At 36.1% G+C, this 24,542-nt stretch overlaps 1 protein-coding gene across 1 annotated transcript in view; it reads left to right on the plus strand.

Annotated features, from left to right (window-relative positions):
• Positions 1-52: 52 nt before the first annotated feature.
• ELP2 (elongator acetyltransferase complex subunit 2) overlaps positions 53-24,542 on the plus strand; it is a 49,020-nt gene continuing 24,530 nt past the window's right edge. The window contains exons 1-12 of the mRNA XM_079108522.1: positions 53-235; positions 4,520-4,598; positions 8,156-8,226; positions 12,677-12,833; positions 13,392-13,469; positions 15,339-15,403; positions 16,135-16,201; positions 16,587-16,724; positions 18,460-18,555; positions 20,483-20,583; positions 21,107-21,238; positions 23,903-24,052. Of these exons, the coding sequence (XP_078964648.1) occupies positions 98-235; positions 4,520-4,598; positions 8,156-8,226; positions 12,677-12,833; positions 13,392-13,469; positions 15,339-15,403; positions 16,135-16,201; positions 16,587-16,724; positions 18,460-18,555; positions 20,483-20,583; positions 21,107-21,238; positions 23,903-24,052 (1,272 nt within the window). The 5' untranslated portion in view covers positions 53-97. The remainder of the gene's footprint in view (positions 236-4,519; positions 4,599-8,155; positions 8,227-12,676; positions 12,834-13,391; positions 13,470-15,338; positions 15,404-16,134; positions 16,202-16,586; positions 16,725-18,459; positions 18,556-20,482; positions 20,584-21,106; positions 21,239-23,902; positions 24,053-24,542) is intronic.

A 24,542-nucleotide genomic window follows, 5' to 3' on the forward strand; every position in this document is an offset into this window, starting at 1 on the left:
GTGGACTGGCGGACGCTAGAAGAGGCGGCCCAGCGAGTAGTTCCGCTCTCCAGGCGGAAGTGCGCGCCTCGGTCGCGGCCGCTGACTAGCTGGCGTCATGGTGGCTCCGGTGCTGGAGGCTTCTCACGTGTTTTGCTGCCCGAACCGGGTGCGGGGAGCCCTAAGCTGGAGCCCCGGGCCGGGAGGACTTCTGGCCTTCGGCACGTCCTGCTCTGTGGTTCTCTATGACCCTCAGGTACGGAGGGTAGCTGGCCTCCGGGTCGGCTGTGCTTCCTGAGCCGAACCTGTTGGGCGTGCTGGGGGCGGACTGTAGGTTGCTGCCCAGAGCTGGAAGCCGAGTTCTCTGTTGGGTCCGCTGGAGGAGGAGGGAATATCCTCCGGACGCGCTGGACTCGCCTCTTCTTGCTCACTGTCTGCCTAGGGTTACTGTGGTCCGTGTCCTGACAGTGTCCTTTGAGCCCCACGTTGAAACCCAAATGATGAGATCGTAATCTGAAGCCTTTCTTCCCAGGAACTGTAGTACTGGTAAAGAATCCCTTTGGGTTTTAGAAGAATTAAAATGTGGGTATGGGTTAAAGCCATCATCCCACAGATGCTATTTCAGTTCTCACTATTGGTTAGTAAACTTGTATTGAAATTCACAGAAATATATCAATATTTGAGCTATGGGAATGCTCATTTTAAATAATGTGTCATTTGGGGGAAAAGTATAGGGAATGGGGATCTTCAGCGTTGGTTGTAAGGCAGGATTTAATCCATTTCCTTAACTTCAGTTAATTTGGGGGGGGGGGGGCTTCCCTACCGAACTTCTCAAATGAGTAGTTTTTTGCATGCAGAGTTCATTGTGACCCCATTTCCCCTGGATAACATGATGATACAGTGAGTTTTGAATCCGAATAGGAGCCTCATTATAAAAGGTGCAATGCCGAGCATTAAAGATGCAGTGCAGGAGCTGCTGTATATATATATCTTACTATACTGTCACTGGAAGAGGCTTCAAGGAGTTCCGGGAGAGAGGGGTAACTTGACTCAGTACAGGTGGGGTCAGGTAGGGTAAATGACCTACTTTATGGAAAAGAATTTCAGCATAGGCCAGCCAGAGACACAAATTATTTAAGCAAGAAGATGCACAATTAAGGAGCAGTGTGGGCCATCATTTCAAGAGAGCAGCTCATTTCAAGAGAGAGAACTTTTGGGGTTCTCAGGCTCTTCTGTGAAAGAAAAATTATACACACCTTTTATTTAGTTTTATGTGGTGCTGAGGATGGAACCCAGTGCCTCCCACGTGCTAGGCAAACACTGTACCACTGAGCTACAACCCCAGCCCCTGAAAGAATTTGATGAGGGGTGGATTTGGGAAGGTATGTAGGGATGATACCAGTCTGGTGATCACAGGAATGGTTTATGGTAGTGTGGTTGTTCTCAGAATCCTTAGACTGATGGTATCTTCATTATCTGATCAATTAGTCTGATCAGTAGATAGTGTTGGAAAGCCCCCAAATTATAGGTTTCTTAAAATATTGTCTCTCTTTGTTTAGTCTGTTTATGGCATGGGCAAATTAACATTGCACAAGATAATTTTCATGAGTGGGTGAATTTATGGTTATTTTTAAGATTTACAGTTTTTCCAGAAATTTAGTAGTGACAGGCTTGGGAGAAGAACTAACATGGGAAATGACAGGCCTGGAAAAATATGTGGAACTTTATATATCTTTGTCCTTCCTTTATGTCTCCTTTCTACCTCTTATTTTTTCTAGCCTACTCAGTACTCCTTGCTAATTAGATTTAAAATTCCTTTGTCCTTTGTAGATTCAGATTTCTGGGTGAAAATTTTTTTATTCACTTCTTACTATCCTGAGTTTGTCTGTCTCTTAGGGTTTTTTTAAATTTTATTTTATTTTTATTTTTACAGACTGCATTTTGATTCATTGTACACAAATGTACAACATTTTCATTTCTATGGTTGTACACAAAGTAGATTCACACCATTCATGTAATTGTACATGTATATAGGGTAATAATGTCTGTCTCAATCTCTTTCCTTCCCCCAACCCCTCCCACCCCATTTTTCTCTACACAATCCAAAAGTTCCTCCATTCTTCTCTTGCCCCTTCTCTTAGGGTTTTTGTTCTTGTTAGTTGTCATGCATTCTTGAGTGGCAAGAGAAAGAACATAAGACCAAGGATAAACTTTATAGTGACCATCAATCAAAGACACACTTAGCTCTAGAAGTCCTTTTGGTGCAACAGCTTAATAGATTTTTTTTCATGCATTCTGTGTTAGTCAACTTTTTTTTTTGTGACCAAAATAACTGACAGAACCAACTTAGAGGAGGAAAGATATATTTTGGCTCACAGCTTTAGTCCATGGCGAACTGGCTCCATTGCTTGGGGCCTGGGTGAGGCAGAACAGCATGGTGGAAGGGTATGGTAGAGCAAAGCTGCTCAACTCATGGCAGTCAGGAAGCAGAGAGAGGAAGGGAACCAGGGACCCTCAGTGACCTATTTATTCCAACCATGCCCCATCTGCCTACAGATTTCCTCCCAGCTGTCCATTCAAATTATTAATCCATCAAATGGATTAATCTACTAATTAGATTAGAACCCTTATGATCTAAGCATTTCCCAAAAGCCCTGCCTCTGGATATTGCTGTATTGGGTACTAATCCTTCACCCCGTAAATCTTTCCAAACCTTAACACCATCCATCACATTTTTAAGGATAACCTGTTGGCCATGTTAGGGGATTTTAATATATCAAGACAGAAGTTTATTGAACCTAAGAAATATTTGGTTTTATTAAGTATTTGCTCATTGAGCGTTTCATTAAACATAAAAGCATGTGAAATGCTAAAATAAAATTTTGGGAATGATGCTCAAACACTACTTTTTTCACATTTTTTTATTGGTGCTTTATAGTTGTATATATTAATGGGATTTATTGTTGCATATTCATATATGCATACAATTTCACAATATAACTTGGCCAGTATCATTCCTCAGCATTTCCCCCTTCCCTCCCTGCTTCTCACTCCTAAATCCCTTTCTTCTACTGATCTTGATTTTTAGGAAATACACCCTCACCTTTGATTTCCTTTTTCCTTTCTGGTTTCCACATCTGAGAGAAAACATACGACCCTTACTCTTCTGAGTTTGACTTATTTCACATAACTTGATTGTTTCTAGTTCCATCCATTTTTCTGCAAATGCCAGAATTTCATTTTTCTTTATGGCTGAATTGAAGCAGCACCTTTTTAGGGATCCTCTGGGCTAGCCCTAGGCTGGGTGGTGATGACAAAGATAATGAGTAATTACTGCTTCCTTTCTCCAGGCATTCTCATTCCAGTGGGAGAGATGACGAAATGTAGCAAATTGTTTCCCAATCTCAAATAACCCTTGTTTGAAATATATTAGTGCACATTTGCCTCTGTTTCTTTTTCCCAGTCATGAGATTCTGATTGGCATACAAGCAGATATGAAGTCAGTGCTATTGACAGTGGGGAAAGGTGCTATAAAGAAGGCACCAAAGGGGGCGGGGGGGGGGGAGGAGAGAGAGAGAGAGAAAGACAGAGAAGGAAGGAAGGAAAGAAAAGAAAGAGAAAAAGTTAAAAATTTCAAAACCAATCTGGACGTAGTAGTAATCCCAGTAGTTTGGGAGGCTGAGGCAAGAGGATTGAGAGTTCAAAGCCAGCCTTAGCAAAAGCAAGGTGCTAAGCATTTCAGTGAGACCCTGTCTCTAAATAAAATACATAATAGGGCTGGGGATGTGGCTCAGTGGTCAAGTGCCCTGAGTTCAATCCCCAGTGACCCTCCCTGCCCCCCCCCCAAAAAAAAAATTCAAGAAGAGGAAGGCACCATAGTCAGTTAAAATTTTCAACAGTGGGTGAAGTAAGGACACTCAAGTGTGGGACCATTTGGTAAAAGCAAAAGGCTGATGGTCACCTGAGAATCTGGCAGTAGGCCTTGCAGGAATCTATAATATATAAGTACCTTAGTAGTTGTGGCCTTGTGACCTTGTGTTACTGGGGCTAAAGAACATACTACCTGGTCAACCATGGTATGGAAAGTGAGCCCTGAATTCGTATACATTCATTATGAATTTCTCTGACGAAGGGATTCTTTTGTTAAGGAAACCCTGAAATTGATGTGAGCATGGTAGTAGTCCCTGAGCCTGTGGTGCATAAGAAAGAGATTGACTGTTTAACCTGGAAAGTCAGGACAGGCTCCACAGAGAACGACGTGGGCCCTGGGAGGGTAGGCACAACTGGGTAGATGACCTTAGGGCTGAGTATAATGAGAGCACAGGACACTGGGAATGTGGAGAGTGTTGAGAAAGGCAGGAGTGATATGGAGTGAATGAATGACTTACCTATAAAGTCTATAAATTGCAGAAGGCAGCTCTGTTGCTGTAATTCTGATCTTTTTATTAGCATTGAAAACACTGAAATCTCATTTCTACTAATTTATTAACTCCTTTATAGGATAATTCTAATATACTAACTGCTGTTTTCTTCTTTAAAGAAAAGGGTAGTCATTACCAACCTGAATGGTCACACTGCTCGAGTCAATTGCGTACAATGGATTTATAAACAGGATGGCTGTAAGTATTAATCTGATTGTTAAATCTGAGTTCAATTGTTTTCTGATGAGGTATAGCTAGTCATTTTTCTTTCATCACTTCTCTTAACTTAGTATTACCTTACCTGATGTTATTCAGTTAGAAAACACAAGAAAAATGGTATGCCCAGTGAAATATCTGACTTCTATTTTTACTTTATGGTGGTTGAAACCCAGATGACACAGCACTGCTTAGGTGAGGGTAGAGGCACCCCTTGACTGACAGAACACCTCTACCCCTGTTGTCCTTACCTTCATTTGAAAACCTGTAAGCAGGGCCTAGGATGAGATTGACATTCCGAAGACTCAGCTTCTAGGTCTGGTTCTGCAATGGACAACCTACTGCATTTGTTTTACATCCATCTCTGTGGACTCCTGTTTGTAACTGTACCATCTGAAAAATTAGAGATTGGACAAGATCAGATGACCCTGAGACTTACAAGGTCAAACCACAGATTTCATTCACATCCTTCCAAATGTATAGCTTTCTAGCAACCATATTATGTGTGACATTGCAATAGATTAAATACAGAGGCAGTTGTGAAAATCCAGCTGCCCTCTAATAAAGTCAGACATTAGAGAGATTTGCAGAAGTGTAAAACAGTGCCTCTCTTATTATTATTTTATCAAAAAACATTGGTATTTCCTAAACCCCATGAAAATGTTATTTCTGTCAACACATAATGGGCTTCTTCGTCATTTTTAAGTAAACTGTTAAACAAGTGTTTTTCAAATTTCTAAAAGTTTTAATTTCTAATACATACATTTAATAATACCACATATGGCTCATATAATCAGAAGTCTTTAGGAGCCCTCAAAAGTTCTAAGAGTGTTAAGGAGTCCCAAGACCAAAAAATTTGAAAATTATCAGTCTACTGTGGATTATTTTCTTTCATCCTTAAGATTCTCTGGCTCTAGAATTTTTAGTTAACATATTGATTGCTTTTAAGTGGTACTTCCAAAATCCAATGGAATTTCTTCAAGTATCTTAAAATATATAATATATGCACTGTAATATTATAGAGTCTGAATTAAATTTATTTTCTTTCCATAAACACTTAGCGAAAGCATTCTGATCCAGGCAAAAATGTAGACTTTGCTATGATTTTATCTGTGTCATTAAAAAAGCTTAATAAGCTACTTATTTCAATTGGTAAAGCAGGATTGGTCACGTATCAGGTTAGTAAAAACCACTAAATAGTACAAGGGATGGCTATTAAATGCAGATGTGAAGACCATTAATATTATATTAATTGCCACTATGTGGCATCAAAGACTACTTGGTTCTCTATATAGGAATTTGTTATGAATTGTTAATTTTGGTTGGTGTCCTTGATCTCTTTTTAAAAATGAGGTTACATAAAATGAATTAATTGTGTATCACTGTAATCTATAACTATTATGATTGATTTCCTCTAAGAACAAGGCTCTGTCATCAGATAATTCAGATATCCTTCCAGCCACTGCATAGGGACATATAAAAATTTAATAATACCTTTTTCATATTCTTACAATGTCTGTTTTTAATATATTACTTTTGTGTACTTTATTATAATTTGTGTACTTTGAGAATTCAAAGTCATGTACATATATGGCTTAATTTCTGTGGTGCATGAAGAGATTGAAGCTCAAGATCCGAGTTGACTCGCACTAGAGTTATATTCCAGAGTTGGGACCTCTGGAATATAAGTCTAACAGTGTTTGTTTACTTATTTATTTTTCATAGCAAAAAGTTTTTGGACTATCTCCCTGTTGCTTCCCTAAATGTCTAGCACATAGGCCAGAAGAAACAAATAAATGGAAAATCTAAACCAAGACAAAATTATGCTATTTCCCTCTTTTCTGGAATTTAGTCCTATTTTTTTCTGTATCACCATGAAATTTATAGTGTTTAAAAGAGCTACTTTGACGTATATGTCTAATTTCAAAAGTAAATCAGGTGCTTGATAGCAGCAGCTGATTGTAAAGTCTCATAAATTTTTCCTGCTAAAAGTGTTTAATTTGAATTTAATTATAAGGAAATAATCAGACAAATCCATATTGAGGGACACTGCAAAATAGTTGGACTGCACTGTCATTGTTACAAAAAAGGAAGGGACTGGGAGACTGTTCTAGATTAAAGGAGATAAGAATGTGGTTACCACATATGATCCTTAGTTAGATTCCAAATCTAAAACAAAAAGTTTTGAAGATGTTACTGGAATAATTTGAAAAATTTTAATATGAACTGTATTGCATTGTAATATTGTATCAGTGTTAAAATTCTTGAAAGTGATAATTCTATTGTGTAATGTAGGAAAATGTTCCAGTCCTTAGGAGATACATGGGACACTCTTTGAGGTCACAGAGTTTGCAAGTTTTTTCCACCTTTTTTATTGGTTCATTATAATTGTAATAATGATGGGTTTGCTGTTACATATCCATACTTACACACAGTATTACAATATAATTTGGCTAGTGTCACTCTCCAGCACTTCCCCCCTCCCTCCCTATTTTCTGCCCCCTGATCCTTTTTCTCTTCTGATCTCCCTTTGATTTTCATGAGATCCACCCCAACCTTTGTTTACCTTTTTCTCTCTAGCTTTCATATGAGAGAAAACATACAACCTTTGACCTTCTGAGTTTTGACTTATTTCACTTAACATAATGGTCTCTAGTTTCATCCATTTTCCTGCAAATACCACAATTTTATTTTTTTTTATGGCTGAATAAAACTCCATTGTATATATATATATATACCACATTGGTATATATACACATTATCCATTCATCCATTGATGGACACCTAGGCTGTTTCCATAGTTTAGCTGTTGTGGATTGTGCTGCTATAAACATGGATATAAACCATATGATAACATTAATTTTTTTTTTTTTTTTTTTTTTTTTTTTTTTGCGGTACTGGGGATCGAACTCAGGGCCTTGAGCTTGGGAGGCAAGCACTCTACCAGCTGAGCTGTCTCCCCAGCCCAACATTAATTCTTAAGGGTAAATATCAATATCAAGAAGTAATATAACTGGGTTATATGATGGTTCCATTCCCAGTCTTTTGAGGAACCTCTATACTGATTTCCATAGCAGTTTTACTAATTTACAATCTTAACAAGAGTGTAAAGGTGTTCCTTTTTGTCCACATCCTTTCCTTCATTTATTATTATTATTTATATTCTTGATGACTGCCATTCTGACTGGTGTGAGATGAAATCTCAGTGTAGTTTTGATTTCAGCTTATTTTTTAGTGGTTTGGAAAAAAAAGTATGTATAAATTTAGAAAATATAAGATACAGAGCAAAACGTTAATCTAGGTAAATCCAAATATGGAATGTAGGAGAGTTCTCATATGTTTTCGTTTCTTATTTTTTAAGTTTTTAAAATTTGTTCTTTTTAGATATACATGACAATAAAGTATATTTTGACATACATGGAGTATAACTTTTTCTAAATAGGATCCTACATGTTTTCTATACCTTTGAATTTAAAAAAATAGCTGGGGGAAATGAAGTAAATAAAAATATTTATTAAGATATGATTTTTTTTCTCCAGCTCCTTCTACTGAATTAGTTTCTGGAGGATCTGACAATCAAGTGATTCATTGGGAAATAGAGAATAATCAAGTGAGTAGACATTATTAAGAAATAATTTCTGTCTACTTTTATTTGTAAATTTCCCCTCTCATTTTTCCTATCTTTCCTTTATGAAGTTCCCTAATTTTTGCTTATCTGTAACCCAGATGCTGTGTTTTTATACTTCATAGGCCCTGTACCCCTTCCCATGTTCAGTTCTGTTCCCATATTCATATGCTTTCTCCCTGCCCCCATCCCCCATATTCATGTGCTATTAACCATCTGTGAATTCCATGTCATTTTGGGATAATTTTCAAACTGTTCTTACATGGACTGTTCTGTTTTTTTTTTTTTTTTTTTAATTTGTTTTTTATTTTTACAGATTGCATTTTGATTCATTGTACACAAATGGGGTACAACTTTTTGTTTCTATGGTTGTGCATGATGTAGACTCATACCATTCGTGTAATCATACATGTACATAGGGTAATGATGACTGTCTCATTCAACCATCTTTCATACTCCCGCCCCCTCCTCCTTTTCATTTCCCTTTATGTAATCTAAAGTTCCTTCATTCTTCTTCTTCCCCCACCCCCCACCCCCATTATGTGTCATCATCCAGTTATCAGAGAAAACATTGGACCTTTGGTTTTTTTGGGCTTGGCTTATTTCACTTAGCATGATATTCACCAATTCCATCCATTTATCTGCAAATACCATAATATTATTCTTCTTTATGGCTGAATAATATTCCATTGTGTATATATGTTCTGTTTTCAATGATAGTAAAAACTGATACTGTATATTAACAGGGCAGGTGCTGCCATGTGAATTTAGACCTACATAAATTCTGAGTGATATTATCTGCACTACATGGTATGGATGGCCCTCTATTGATGGACAATTAGATTGTTTCAAGTTATTAGCAAAGATTAAAAGTGAAAAAAGTTAGCGTATTAGATATCTGAACGTCTACCATGCAGAAGATACAAATAAGGCAGAGTCCTTCTACTAACAAATCATGTACATAGTTTTTTTTTTTGCTGTACTGGGGAGTGAACTCAGGGCCTTGTGCTATCGAGGCAAGCACTCTACCAGCTGAGCTATCTCCCCAGCCCACGTACATAGTTTTGAAGGCAAAATGAACTTGAATAACTAAAGGCCAGGTGATTCCATGCATAGGTGTACTAACTTGTTGCACTACAACCTTTGTGCTGTAGAGATTTATGCGGTGGCCTTTGTGTTGAGTATTAAGGTGTAGTATGATTGTCCTGGGAGAAATGAAAAGGGTAAGAATCCAGGTAGGAAAAAAATAGCAATTTTATTATGTGTATGAACCTTTCCTCCACTTCTTAAATCTCTTGGCATCCCTTGTAACTCTGAGGAACACAGTTTTGGAAATGTTACTAGATAATACATTGTGGACAGTAGTATTAGTGAAATAGAATAGAGGATCTTGTGGGAATTCGAATACTAGCTTTAAGCATTTGTTCTTTTTTAAATATTTTTAAAGATGTTGATAGACATTTATTTTATTCATTTATTTATATGTGGTGCTGAGAATCGAACCAAGTACCTCACACATGCTAGGCAAGCGCTTTGCCACTGAGCCACAACCCCAGCCCAGCATTTGTTCTTTATTAGTGGGCATTTGGAAATTAGCAATGATTTTTAAGCCCAAAAATATGAGTATCAAAAGAAGATTAATTTGATACCAGAATGCCAGATTAGAATAGGAAAAAAATATAAAGGGATGTATTTTTGAAGGAAAATGATTTTACCATTGACAGATTGGTTGTCAATAGAGTGTTCATCTGATGGGCAGGGAAATAAACAGTGAAAAATACATGATTCTGTCTTGGGGCCCTGAGAGAAAGGTGTTCCTACACAGAAAAATAGTCAAGTAAGAAGGAAGATATGGAATCAGTTTTAGACATATTTGAATTGTGGGCAAGACACCCTGACTTATCCTCAGAAATAGAAGGCAGATATGGGGGTAGATTTTGGAGCCACCTGAACTTGAGTGAAATTACCATAGTGGGGGAATGAAGCAAACTTGGCTCCTGTTTAGACCAGTCTTGGCAGAAGAATCCAGAAAGAGGTATTTGAGCATTTATTTTTGAGACTTGGAGGTGAGACTTGGAAGACTCTTTTCTCAGTGCTGCCCCACTTGTCTCCTGACAATAGAGAGGTTTTCAGGTTAAACAGACATATCTGTTGGCAGACAGCAGATGTGGAGACAGGGAGAATGTGAGGCCAAACAGGGAAGAGGAGGAGAAAAAGGCGGATGAAAGGCATAAAAGAGGGAAGGAATAAGGATTCAGAGGAAAGGGCCACACATAGGAACCTCCTTATGGGCTTATGTGTTCCTCCCCATGTGCATTCCTTTGCATGCAGGTGCTCAGTGCACCTTGACTGTTGATAAAAGAAATCTAAGCTGGTGTAATAAGAGGTTTGGGTCTTTGATCTGTGAGCATTGTTTCTTAAAAAGCTAGCGAACTTGAGCGATTACTCTTGTTTTGTACGTGTGTGCATGCATGCATGCACTTAAAATTCTGTTTAAATGTGTAAAATGAGTATTTTCAATATATTTAATATTTTAGGGGACAATGATAAGGGCTCATGTAAAGAAAGTTCATAAATACTGAAAATTACAAAGAAGGAAAAAACTATACAAAATCTGAACATAGTTAACTTTTTGAATAGCAACATTCCAGATCTATAATTCTATGTGTGCAGTTATGCATAAAACAGATTGTATTGTGTGTGAACCATTTAGAAATATTTTTTTCAGGTGCTGGGGAGATAGCTCAGTCGGTAGAGTGCTTACCTTGTAAGCATAATGGCCCTGGGTTCGATCCCCAGCATCCAAAAAAAAAAAAAAATTTTTTTTTTTCAAAGAAATCATAGGTTAATGATTAAATAAGTTAGTGTACAGATCTTAATGCACAAGTATCAACTACTTTGTTGAGTGGTAGATTTTTAGATTTTTGCTTAAGTAATTGGGAAAACAACTGAGTCTACATTGAAGAAACACTTTTATTTCATCAGACAACTTAAAGAAAAGAACTTGGGCTGGGGAGATAGCTCAGTCGGTCGGTAGAGTGCTTGCCTTGTAAGCATAAGGCCCTGGGTTCGATCCCCAGCACCAAAAAAAAAAAAAAAAAAAAAAAAGAAAAGAAAAAAACTTTCAAAGGAAGTAGTAGATCTCACACATTTGAAAGAAACTCACGGATCTGGTCTTGGGATGCAGCTTAGTGTTAAAACAATTGTGTAGCATGCCAAGACCCTGGGTTTAGTCTCTAGTACCTCCAAACAAACAAACAACAAAAAAAGCAATGAAACAGATGCCAGAGGAAATGTTGCAGGGCAAGCAGATAGACTTGATGAGAAATTGCCATTTCTCTGTTTTTTTTTTTTTTTTTTTTTTTGTATTGGTTTTGTTTGGTACTGGGGATTGAACTCAGGGGCACTTAACCACTGAGCCACAGCCCTTTTTTGTATTTTATTTAGAGACAGGGTCTCACCGAGTTGCTTAGTACTTTGCTGAATTGCTGAGGCTGGCTTTGAACTTGAGATCCTCCTGCCTCATCTTCCCAAGCTGCTGGGATTATTATTTTTCTGTTTTGCAGCCATACTTGATATCAGCAGGTATCACAAGTAGATGCTAAAAACATACTCACACGTTATCACCAAAAAATTTTAACTTCACTGTGAAAGAAAAAAAAAAAAAAACTGGCAGAAACTTCCTTTACTAAGATAACAGGGTTAACATAACTAAAATTTTGACAAACTGATTTGTGCTTCTTTTTTCTTTTCTTTTTTTTGCGGTGCAGGGTATTGAACCCAGGGTCTTGTGCTTGTAAGACAAGCACTGTACCAACTGAGCTACATCCCCAGACCTGATTTGTGCTTCTTGTTGTGTTGTGCTTATATAGTAATTCCGTCAGAATATGTATCCTGAATCTATTTAAAATTTATATCCTGAGTTTATTCATAAAGAAACATTAGAGTAACCCAAAAGGAAAGGCATTCCACAAAGTTGAACTGTATTCTTCAAAAATGTAAATGTCATGGACATCTTTCCATGGTAGTAGGCATACATTTGTTTATATCTTTTTATTGGCTACAGTGTATACCTAATCTAATTTATTTCATCAGTTCCCTGTTGATAATTTTGTGTTGCTTGTGATTTTTCACTATTATAAACAGCATGTGGTGAAGATCCTTGTTCATTTGTCTATTGTTATACTAGTGCTGTTCTCAGAGTAGATTCTTCAGTGTGGCATTGCTGATATAGAGGGTGTGTACTTTTATGTGCTATTAACATGGTCAGACAGACTTCTTGAACAGTTATTCTCTTCAGCTTGGAGGACCTATTTTTGGGCCAAGCATTAAATGAAACCTTTAATCCTATGATCCCAACTAAATAAAGGTGAAACTGATATTCCTTTTTGTAAAAAAAAAAATCATAATGCTTTTATCTCTCTTTCTGATTCAGCTTTTAAAAACAGTCCATCTTCAAGGCCATGAAGGACCTGTTTATGCAGTACATGCCATTTACCAGAAGGGGGCATTGGGTGCTGCATTACACGCGCTGATAGTTTCTGCTGCTTCAGATTCCACTGTTAGACTCTGGCTTAAAAAGGGTTCAGAAGGTAGGTTGGGAGACATTAAGATCCTGATAAATGAAATAGTAATTATTGAGTGAAAGAAAACTAGAAGAGCATAAATAGAACTTTTTCAAACATTCAAATAACTTAGAGTGCTATAATTCTAATCTAAATGTTTTTCTTCTACAACCTTTTCAAAATTCCCCTACAACAAACTGACAATGTAAATTCCCTCTAAGCTTTTTCATTTTGGTGCTGGAGATTAAATCTAGGGACACTTTACCACTGAGTTACATCCCAGGCTCTTTTTATTTTATTTTTCAGTTTGAGACTGGGTCTTACTAAGTTACTGAGGCTGGCTTGAACCTGCAATCCTTCTGTCTCAGCTTCTTGTATTGCTGGGATTACAGGTGTGTGCCACCATGCCTGGCCTTCTAAGCTTTTTCATGAGTCATTTTGTTCTCTGTAACCTTGTTAGAATTTGGTCATTTAACATCACATGGTCAAGTAGGGGCTCAAGATGACTTCTCTCATCTCCTATCTGACACCCAGGACTGTGATGATGTGGTGGGTGTTCATTGTATTTTTTAATTTTTTTCTTAGTAACGTGCCTTCAGACATTGAACTTTGGAAATGGATTTGCTCTGGCTCTCTGTTTATCTTTTTTGCCTAATACTGATGGTGAGTATCCTAGTAAGTTTATATTAAAAGAGCAATATGTTTATATATTGCCATATGACTAGAACCTAAAAGAAATGTATCTTAATTTTATATTTGTTTGTTTTGACTTTTTTTTTTTTTTTGGTGGTACTGGTGGTCAAACCATGGGCCTCACACATGTTAGGCAGTGTTCTGTCACTGAGCTATTCTCCCAACCTTGTATCTAAAAGTTTTCATGAAACAAATTGAGATGTGAATAAAGTGCTTTTGTTACAATATTCAAATGATCTAAGTATAGAATATAAAGTTGCAGTAGGCTATTAGAAAATTTGGTAGCTGTTGAAAATTTTAGGAACTTAATATATACTCAGGATTGATGCAGCTACTTATGAACATGGATGTTTATAGTTTTAATTTGGGAAAAGTATCTAATTCTTTAATTAGAAGGTAAAGGTCTGAGATAAGTTGAAAAAGTACAGAAAGTGGACCATGTGAGCTTTTCTCTCAAGATGACAGCCTCTTTAAATCTTGCATAATGACAGTTTGCCTGAGCCCCTTAAAATCTCCAAACAGAAAAATTTTCCTCTTGCTCTGCAACTCAACTGTACCTGTCTTTTCATTTTCCTTCACAAAAAGTGATAGCCAGTGTGAGGCAGTCATTCACTTTGCCACCTCTGTTACTAGGACAGGAGTGATAGGGCCTAGAGGTGCCAGCCTCTCTTGCACTCTGCAGTAGAAGCTGTGACTCCATACTTTCATATTATGTTCCCTGTTGTGCAAGGGTTCTTTGAGAGGAGGATCTGTAAACATTCTGGTTTTTAACATAGAATTTCATTTCTCCCCATTTATTGAGGCTAAGTGACTAAGAGTTTTGTTTTAAGTTGATTTAAAATGAGAAGGCCTTTGAAAAACATATTCTGTAGCACAGTATTTCCTTAGAAAAGAGTCCAGGTTTTATCTTGCTCCAGAGTCATTAGGGCTGTCCTTTGATGATGTGAATTCTTTTTTTTTTTTTTTTTTAATAGTTTTTTTTTTTTAATTATAGATGGACACAATGGCTTTGTTTTATTTATTTATTTTTATGTAGTACTGGGGATTGAACCCAGGGCCTGTGCTTGTGAGGCAAGCACTCTGCCAACTGAACTACCAGCCCAGAATTTGTTTTTTATCTTTTTAAAGATAGCTCATTTTAGTCACTCTTTTCAAAGCTCTTTAGCTACATATTTAATTACTACTTGCTCTTTTACTTTGTTTTAATATTGAATTCAGTTTCCAATAAAATGTAAAATCCTCGAAGTTATAGACATATCTGTAAATCTTTGCACCAATAGCAGTGCTGGGCTCAGAGTAGATCTTTATTATTCAGCTGGACTAAGAGCTTCTCATATTGGTCTTTTGGCTGACATGGTAAAGATGTATCCTACTTGCTTTTTTTTTTTTTGGTATTGGGGATTTAATTTAGGGATGCTTTACCACTGAGTCACATCCTCTGCCCTTTTTATTTTGAGGCAGGGTCTCACCAACTTTGCTTAGGTTGCTGAGACTGACCTTGAATTTGTGATCCTCCTGCCTCAGCTTCCTTATAGGCATATACCACCATACCTGGCTCCCTACTTGCTCTTGAGCTTCTTTTTCATTGCTCCTTCTATCATAGGTGTCATAGATACTAATTATCTGAGTTTATTGTTATTATTTGTCAACTAACCATTGACCAATATGTTTTAGAGTATCTATTTTTTTCCTGGAGATATTTATTGAGCACTTTAAATTTGTTTGTTCAGTGATCTGGGAAATAGAAGTCAGGGTACTTTACCTAGAGCTTAGAGTCCATACAGGTGATCCTACTAAGGGTGGAGTACTTACAGTCATGCCTGTTTTTTCCCCTTCTAGTACCAATATTAGCATGTGGTGATGATGACTGCAAAATTCACTTATTTGTTCAACAAAATGATCAGGTAAATAATGATATTTATTAAGAGACTAAAATTAAAATGTGCTTAGTGACATATCTTAATATGGACTACTTACAGATCATAGAATTTAGGAATGTTAAAATTTGAAAATTTGAACCAAATTGTCCAATAGTGAAATCTTTTCTTGACAGTTCTTGTGTTAGATGGTCTTTCTTTCTTTATTAGATCACCAAGTAATGACAGCATTAGCCACCAGGCTGAGTTGTTAAGGAGATACAGGTCATTTAAAAGGTGTAGGAGATAAAGAAGATTCCATGGTAGTACTTTTTTATTTTCCCTAAAAATTTCATATGAGGTATAACAAACCTGTAGTAAAGCCAGTGTTTTTTTTTAATCCTTCTAAGTTTTACCTACACTTTGAATGTCTAAACTAAAGGAGAGAAGTTCTAGAAATTAGGTAGGTTAACTCTAGGCCCAGTTTCTGCATTCTGGGACATCCAACGTTTTTATATACACTATCTGTAGCATGTCATTTTATGTTGTAAACATTTAAATAACTTGGGATCTATAGATGTTGTATTATCAACTCAGAGTTGCTTAGTTAATGATTTAGGTATTAAATGAGATCTTTTGTTCCCAAATGAGTGCTTTATTCTTTGTCTAATCACATAGCATTCTTAAAAGCAATGCAGTAGGACTAAGATAAAATGAAGTCACTGATATACATTGAAATGTTAAATTATCAAGCCCAGTGATTTTTATTATCTTACTAGTTTCAGAAAATGCTTTTCCTCAGTGGACATGAGGATTGGATAAGAGGCGTGGAGTGGGCAACTTTTGGTCAGTATGAAATTTTGCTAAAGTACAGCTGATGGGGACAAGTATGTGTAACTTCCAAGAAAACAGTCTCCTGTGTTTTAATTTTAAAGTTTTATTTATGTGTTACATGTTTCTCTGTCCCAGTTATAAAAGAGGATACTTATCCCTATGTTGACTATTAATTGGGTGGTAGAAGATGAACCAAACTGATGTTTCAAGATGATGCCAACCATATTGTCTACATGCAGGCATTCTTGAAAAGTTCTTGGTAGAACTTAGTGGGCCATCTATGGATAACATTTATTATTGCATGTATGTTTGTCAGTATTATTAAAATGATGCAGGTCAGATGAATGAAGGGTCTTATACCTATATTTAAAAATGATACAATGTATTTTTTAATTAGGTAGAGATCTTTTCCTAGCAAGCTGTTCACAAGATTGCCTGATAAGAATATGGAGGTTGTATGTAAAATTGACATCTTCAGAAATTCAGGATGATAATATAAGACTGAAGGAAAATACTTTTACTGTAGAAGATGGAAGTGAGTAACTGAAAATATTTGCTGTACTTGGGTCTACTGGCTAAGTCATTTTATCTATTTCAACACAAATCTGTGTGAAAGTTCATTTTTTTAGAAGTGTCGGATCCCTATCTGAAACCAATGTATGTTTTTTTGGTTTTTATTTATATGTGAGATTGAGTCATTTTTCATATATAAGAATTATTTTTATTCTAAGCTGTAATAGTAAGATCTTTTAAATTGCTAAACATAATGTTTAATGTTTCTCAATAAATCAATTTATAAAAAGTTGCTAAATTTACAGTTTTAGCAAAGACATAAGGCAATAGTGTGAATTACCCATACTTTTGTTGGAGTGTGTGTGTGTACACACACACACATATATATATATATATAATTTATTTATTTGTTTTTTTGTATCAAGGATTAAAACCAAGGGTGCTTAACCATTGAGTCACATCCCCAACTTTTTAAATTTTTTATTTTGAGACAGGGTCACTATAGCATCACTAAGTTGCTGAGACTGGTCTTGAACTTGTGATCCTCCTGCCTTGGCCTCCCAAACCACTAGAATTACAGGCATGCACCCCTATACCCAGCCTATTGGAGTATATTTTTAAGAGACTAGCTAAATCCGTACATTTAAGTATTACAAGTAGTTTTGATTTTCTTATGGTTTAGCATTAGAATGGTACCCTTCCATGATAGATATTGTTGGAATGTTGAATTTGAAGGAGATTTTTTTTCATGTGTATCTAAATTGTAAAATTAGTTCTCAGTAAGCATTGTTCACCTAGGTGTGTATTCTTGTTTATAAAACCCATTAGAGTTGAAATTTGGGTGTAGAGTTTTATAAGGATAACAAAGAAATGATATAAGCAGCATATTATGAGTAGCTATACCCAAATGTGAAATTATTCATTAATTATTTGTTTTAAAGTTTTAAATTAAATTATTTTGTTTTAATTTAATGTCCCTTTTTTCGGCATTTATCTTTTTTTTTTAAATGGTATTTTAGGTGATGTCTTGATAATGAGTGTGGAAACAAGGAGGCTGGCTTTTCTGTTGCTTTCATATATATATATATATATATTTATTTAATTTTTTTTTTTTTTTTTTTTTTTTTGCTGTGCTGGGGATGGAGCCTACATTCTCACACATGCAAATCTACACCCCTAACCCTTTTTTTTTTGTTTTGTTAACAGTATTGGGTATTGAACCCAGCATACTCTATCACTGAACTACACACCCAGCTCTGTTTTGAATATTTTTATTTTGAGACAGTGTGTCACCAAGGCTGCCCTTCAACTTCCAGTTCTCCTGCTTTAGCTTTCCAAGGAGCTGGGATAATAGGCATGTGCTACCGTGCCCTGCTCCCAGCCCAATTTCAAATGGGCACAGAAAAACATAAAGATTGTACATATGATGTTTCAGTACATTTGCAGAATGTATGTTTTTGCTTTTTAATCACTGTATAACAGCTGTTTCAGAAAGTTTTTTTAAAAATAAACATTACTTAATATTTATTTATGACCAGGTAGAGAAAATTTCATTTTAAAACTTTGTCTCCTGTAATTTTGAAGAGTGGGTGAGGTTAATAATATTTAGAATACTGGTTTTTTTGTTGTTGTTGAATCTCAGCTATTGTGTTTTATTTTACTTTTTAAATGTAGTTGCACAACTGACTTGGTCATGCAAATGTTCTTTTTAGCAGATATATGAGGACTAAAAAATACCTTCATTGCTTTTGTTGTAGGTATTAAAATAGCGTTTGCAGTTACTCTGGAGACTGTGTTGGCTGGTCATGAAAACTGGGTAAATGCAGTTCATTGGCAACCTTCATTTTACAAAGGTAAGAAGAAAAATGTGCAGATCCCATTTCATTTAACTCTTGTAGTATTTTAAGCTGACCAGCTGCAGTGGAGGGTTTTGTTTTTTTCGAGTGTGATTAGAAATCTCAAATGTAATAAAGTTTTAAGGTGGTGGAGTAAGTAAAACTGCATTCCAAGTGTGCTGGACACTAGGTTCCATTGAAAATTGCTCTTAAGTGGTAGACAGAGTATGATCTTTGTCATGATGCTGAAACTACCACACCCCCATTAACTTTGTTTCTTACAAGTTTCTACCTAGTCATTAAGAGATTTAAGGAAAATTGACTTTCAAGCTAATTTCATAGGAACCTTTAGTCTTGGTAATAAAGTTGATAATACTGAGATATATTACTTATGCAAAAGTAAGACCCTTTTACCTCCCCCCTTCTTTCTTTTGCTTATGACTTCCATTTATGGAGTGGTGGTTTTATCATGCCCAACTGGTGCTGAGTATAGAGCTGAGCAAGGCCTGGCCTTATTCTTCCCCAACCCCTTCCCCAAGACAAGAATGATGGTAATTAATGCTCAAGTAATCACCATTCAGTTCTTTTTTTTGCGGTACTGGGGATTGAACCCAGGGCTTGCAAGGCAAGCACTCTACTGACTGAGCTATCTCCCCAGCCCACCATTTAGTTCTTATTACATTATACCCTATTTCCCACTGTTTTAAAATTTTTTTTGTTTTCTCTCTTTGGGCCAACTCTGATGCATCTCATCTGGCCTTCCCTAGTGGCTTCTTTTATTTCCAATTAGTAATACCTCCATTTTTGCCAGTCTAAGCCCTCTGTTGTCAGTTAACATAGGTATTGGGACTCGGCTAAGGATTACTACTTTACTATTTCTGCACCATAGAACCAGCTAGCTGTATTTTAGCAACTCAAACAAGGTTAATTTAAAAACAAGAAAGTCCTGTCTTCTTTTTTATTAATAATTTGAAATTTCATTTTCACTGTTAAAAGAGTAAGCCTACCCTAGGTAAATGTATGATTACACAAATGGTATGCCTCTACTTCATGTACAAACAGAGAAACAAGATGTATCCCATTTGTTTACAATAAAAATGAATTAAAAAAACAAAAAAACAAGAGTAAGCCATTATTTTGAATTCAGCTCTTATACCAGGCCATAATAGACCAGACTGAAAATCAAAGTGAGTCACACATGGTGAAGTTCCACATCTCCAAGCTAAAACTAAGCTCTTTGTCTGACTTTCTAAGAGAAGTTAGGATTAGAAAAATAATGTCCAAGGACTGGGGTTGTAGCTCAGTGGTAGAATGCTTGCCTAGCACAAGTGAAGCACTGGGTTCGAATCTCAGCACCACATAAAAATAAATAAAACAAGGTTTTGTGTTCGTCTAAAACTAACTAAAAAAAAAAGAAAGATAACAGCCAAATTTTCCTCAATTAAAAACAAAATTAGATATATATATCAAGAACTCCTATATATTCCTTTGAACCTCCCCTTCCGTCCTTCTGTAGCGGTAACTGCAGTACTGAATTCAGTGCCTTTCATTCCCACGCGTTTTTATACTTTAATTGCACATTTATATACCAATAAATAATGCTGTTTTTATTTACAAGGTATCAAAACTTGATAACTATATGTATTCTTTCACAACATACATTTTTAATTTAACATGTTTTGAAGGTGTATCCATGTTGATTCATGTAATTAGTTATTTTTTTAAATCACACTATAACATTTCCTTGCCTGAATATACCACAGCTTATTTATCTGTTCTTCTAATGGTTGGCCTTTATGCTCTTTGGATGTTTTTGCTGTAACAAAACAATTTGTAAACAATGCTACAGGAAATAAGTTCTTATAGCATGCTTGTTGTTTTGTTTCTGTAATCCACAAGCACAAGGCTTGTTAATCACCTAAAGGTAGTAGTTTTTATTCTTTAGATGGTGTTCTACAGCAGCCAGTGAGATTATTGTCTGCCTCAATGGACAAAACCATGATTCTCTGGGCTCCAGATGAGGAGTCAGGTGTTTGGCTAGAACAGGTAAAATGTGGGTACTTAAGGGACAGAAGGTTGGGCTTTGTAAACTAAATATTTAAATCCTAAATCTATATTGCTACATCTATAAATTTGTCTTTATATACATTAAATGAGTTAGAACTTAAAAATGTGGAATCAATTTCCATTATAAGAAATGGGACTATTATTCTTGAGAAGAATATGTATTATATGTGGATAGTAGTTCATATTTATTATGTATATAAAATTTGTTAATTGCTGTGCTCAATCTATTTCCTTATTGATTTGTCTGATTTTCTGATTGAGCTATCAGTTACTGAGAGAGCATGTAAAACTGTCTCATGATCCAATGGTGGATTTTATCTGTTTCTCCTTATGATTCTGTCTGGGAGGCAATGCTGTTAGCTATGTCAAAATTAGAATCGTATCTTCTACGTGACTTGAAACTTTAATCAATGTTACTTACTATCTTTACTTCTAAGAAAACTTTTTAATCTTAAAAGGAAATAGAACTGTTAAGTGAAAATTGGTTTCTGTTATTGTATAGGTTCGAGTAGGCGAAGTAGGTGGAAATACTCTGGGATTTTATGATTGTCAATTCAATGAAGATGGTTCTATGATCATCGCTCATGCTTTCCATGGAGCATTGCACCTTTGGAAGCAGAATACAGTTAACCCAGTAAGAAAAGCACTGTTCAAGCATTTCTAATGACATAGAGTGAATCTTCAATCTAGCTAAATAGTGTTTTACTTATAACACTGTACAGAAGCATAGTAGAGGCATTTAATTGAGGTGACATCACTTATTTCTGTAGACATTATACTGTACAGTAGGTAAGAAACGCATGCTTTTCTAAGAAGAAAAGTACAAATTTATACAGCAGTGTTGAAGAATTGAATGAGTTAATATTGGCATAGGGCTGGGATATAGCTCAGTGGTAGAACGTTGCCTAACATGTGCAAGGCCCTGGGTTCAATCCCCAGCACTGCCACCACCACATTTTTATGAATGAAAAATAGGACCTGTTATATTTCAAATGCTATATATTTAAAATTAAATAAATAAATAAAAGAAATAAGAGCATTGGGTGAAATGTTGCATTGTATTCTGAATATGTATCTAATGGTTTCTTTTTTTATAATATATTTTTTAGTTGTTGATGGACCTGGGGGCTGGGGAGATAGCTCAGTCAGTAGAGTGCTTGCTTTGCAAGCCCAAGGCCCTGGGTTCGATCCCCAGCACCACAAAAAAAAAAAAAAAAAAAAAGTTGTTGATGGACCTTTATTTTCTTTATTTATTTATATGTAGTGCTGAGAATCAACCCACTGAGCCACAACCCCAGCCCCCTGATGGTTTCTTTTGTAAAATAGAAATTCATGGATTTGCATAACTTTTAGTTTGTGGATTTAAAATAGTTGTGTCACCTATAAGGTTTTGATTTCTCAATTTATAGGGGGATTTACTCTTTTTCTTGTATTTTCCATTTGGAGTTGACCTTTAAGATTGATGAACAATTATGACACTATTAAGGTAGAAACTGTTTTTTAAGATAAATTTTATTTCCTTAACTCAGCTGGTCTTCGAGGGCTTTCATAGGAAGAAAAGCTTTAGATGAGTAGGGAGGAACACAAACCAGAACATAGAATCTCACTGTACCTGTGCTTACAGTTTGACTTGTCAAATGTTGAGGGTGATTTGTTTTTTGAATGGACTTTGTTTTTCAGAGCAGTTTTAGGTTAGTAGCAAAATTGAACAGAAAATTCAAAGTTCTACGAATCTCCACCCCAGTATCATTTCCCCCACTGCCAGTACCCCAAACCAGAGTTGTACATTTGTTACAGTCAAGGGTGTTTTTTTTTTGTTTTGTTTTGTTTTAGTACTAAGGATTGAATCCATGAGTACTCTACCACTAAACTACATCCTAGCCCTTTATATTTTTATCTTTGTTACGGGAGATTGAACCCAGAGGTGCCTAACTACTGGGCCACATCCCCCACCCTTTTTATTTTTGAAACAGGGCCTCACTAAATTGCTATGACTGGCCTCAAACTTGGCAGTCCTCCTGCCACAGCCTCCTGAATAGCTGAGATTTCAGGCGTGTGCCTCTGTGCCTGGTGGGTGATTTGTTTTTTCTTTTTGTGTGTGTGTATGTGTTGGAGATTGAACCCAAGGGGGCTTTACCACTGAGTTAAATCCCTGGCCCTTTTAATTATTGAGGCAGGGTCTCACTAACTTGTTTAGGGTCTCATTAAGTTGCTGAGGTTGGCCTCAAACTTGCAGTCCTCCTGTCTCAAGTCTCTGGAATTACAGGCAGCTTGGTGGGTGATTTTTTAAAAGCAAATACTGCCCTCTAGGACTGTTACTGTGGAAAACTACACTGTTAGTCCAAAAGAGCTATCCATTACTCAGAACTTTTAAATTCACATTAGTGCTAACATTAGAACCTGATTCTATGTCACAGAAGAAATTAATATTTTTGTTCCACTTTTTTTATACCAGATTAATGACTCTAGTCATGAGATTTTGCTTTGAATGACCTGCCAGTTGATATAAATTTCATTTTCCTTTGAGTCAAAAATTTTTAATTTTTTTAATATACTTTTTTAGTTGTAGATGGCCACAATACCTTTATTTTATTTATTTTTATGTGGTGCTGAGGATTGAACCTAGTGCCTTATACATGCTAGGCATTTGCTCTACCATTGAGCTACAGCACCAGTCCCTAAAAACTTTTAATTTTTTATAGTGTCTTCTAGTTATATGTAATAGTGGAATTCATTTTGACATAATCACACATGCATTGAATATGATTTGTTCCATTTTAGTCTATAGTGCTTTCTTTTTCCCTTCTCTTTTCCCTCCTGCTATCCTCTTGCTCTATTCTACTGGTCTTTCTTCCGTTTATTTATTATTATTACTTTTTTAAAAAAATATTTTAGTTGTACACGTACAGTATTGTTCTGCATACTTTGCTCATTTAATCAGTCCTCTTAACATTCCTATGAGGTAGATGCCATTTGTGAAATATCTGTTTTATAGAAGAACTAATTGAGGCACAGAAAGAAGTTGAGTCTGTTGCTGAGAGATGTTCAATAAATGATGAATGGAGGGAAATTTCCTAAGATTACTGCTTCAGAGGGTACAACACATATTTGAATGTTTAAGTTCTAATATGATTGATTGGAAAACAGATGCTATTATTTTATGATCCTGTCTTGTACATTTAACTTTTCAGTTTGCTAGGGGGTTTCCATCTTTCCTGTTGCCAGACACGAGTGCTTTCCTTTGAGTGGTGGTGGTCTTTGTTTATTTTGATATGTGTCATGAGCACTTTCATTGCAGAGAGAATGGAGTCCAGAAATTGTCATTTCAGGACACTTTGATGGTGTCCAAGACCTAATGTGGGATCCAGAAGGAGAATTTATTATCACCGTTGGTACTGATCAGACAACTCGACTTTTTGCTCCATGGAAAAGAAAAGACCAGTCACAGGTAAAATATCTTCTTACTTGACTGACCACATTAAAAAACTTCCATGAGTAAGTGAAAATTGTTATCTGTTAGAAAAATACAAATATATGGAGATTCCTTAGAAAACTTGGAATGGAACCACCATTTGACCCAACTATCCCAATTCCTTGGTTTATAGCTAAATGACTTAAAATCAGCATACTATGGTGATGTGGCCCCATCAATGTTTACTGCAGCTCAATTCACAAGGCTAAGCTATGGAACCAACCTAGGTGCCCTTCAGTAGATGAATGGATAAAGAAAATGTGGTATATGTATTTAATGGAATATTACTCAGCTTTAAAGAAGAATGAAATTATGACATTTGCTGGCAAATGGATGGAGTTGGAGAATATCATGCTAAGTGAAATAAGCCAATCCCCCAAAACCAAAGGCCAAATGTTTTCTCTGATATGTGGAAGCTAATTCACAATAATGGGTGGGGGTGCACTAGGGAAGAATAGAGTTACTT

The sequence above is a fragment of the Sciurus vulgaris genome, assembly GCF_902686455.1.
Source record: "Sciurus vulgaris genome assembly, chromosome: 13".
Classification (NCBI taxonomy): Eukaryota; Metazoa; Chordata; class Mammalia; order Rodentia; family Sciuridae; genus Sciurus; species Sciurus vulgaris.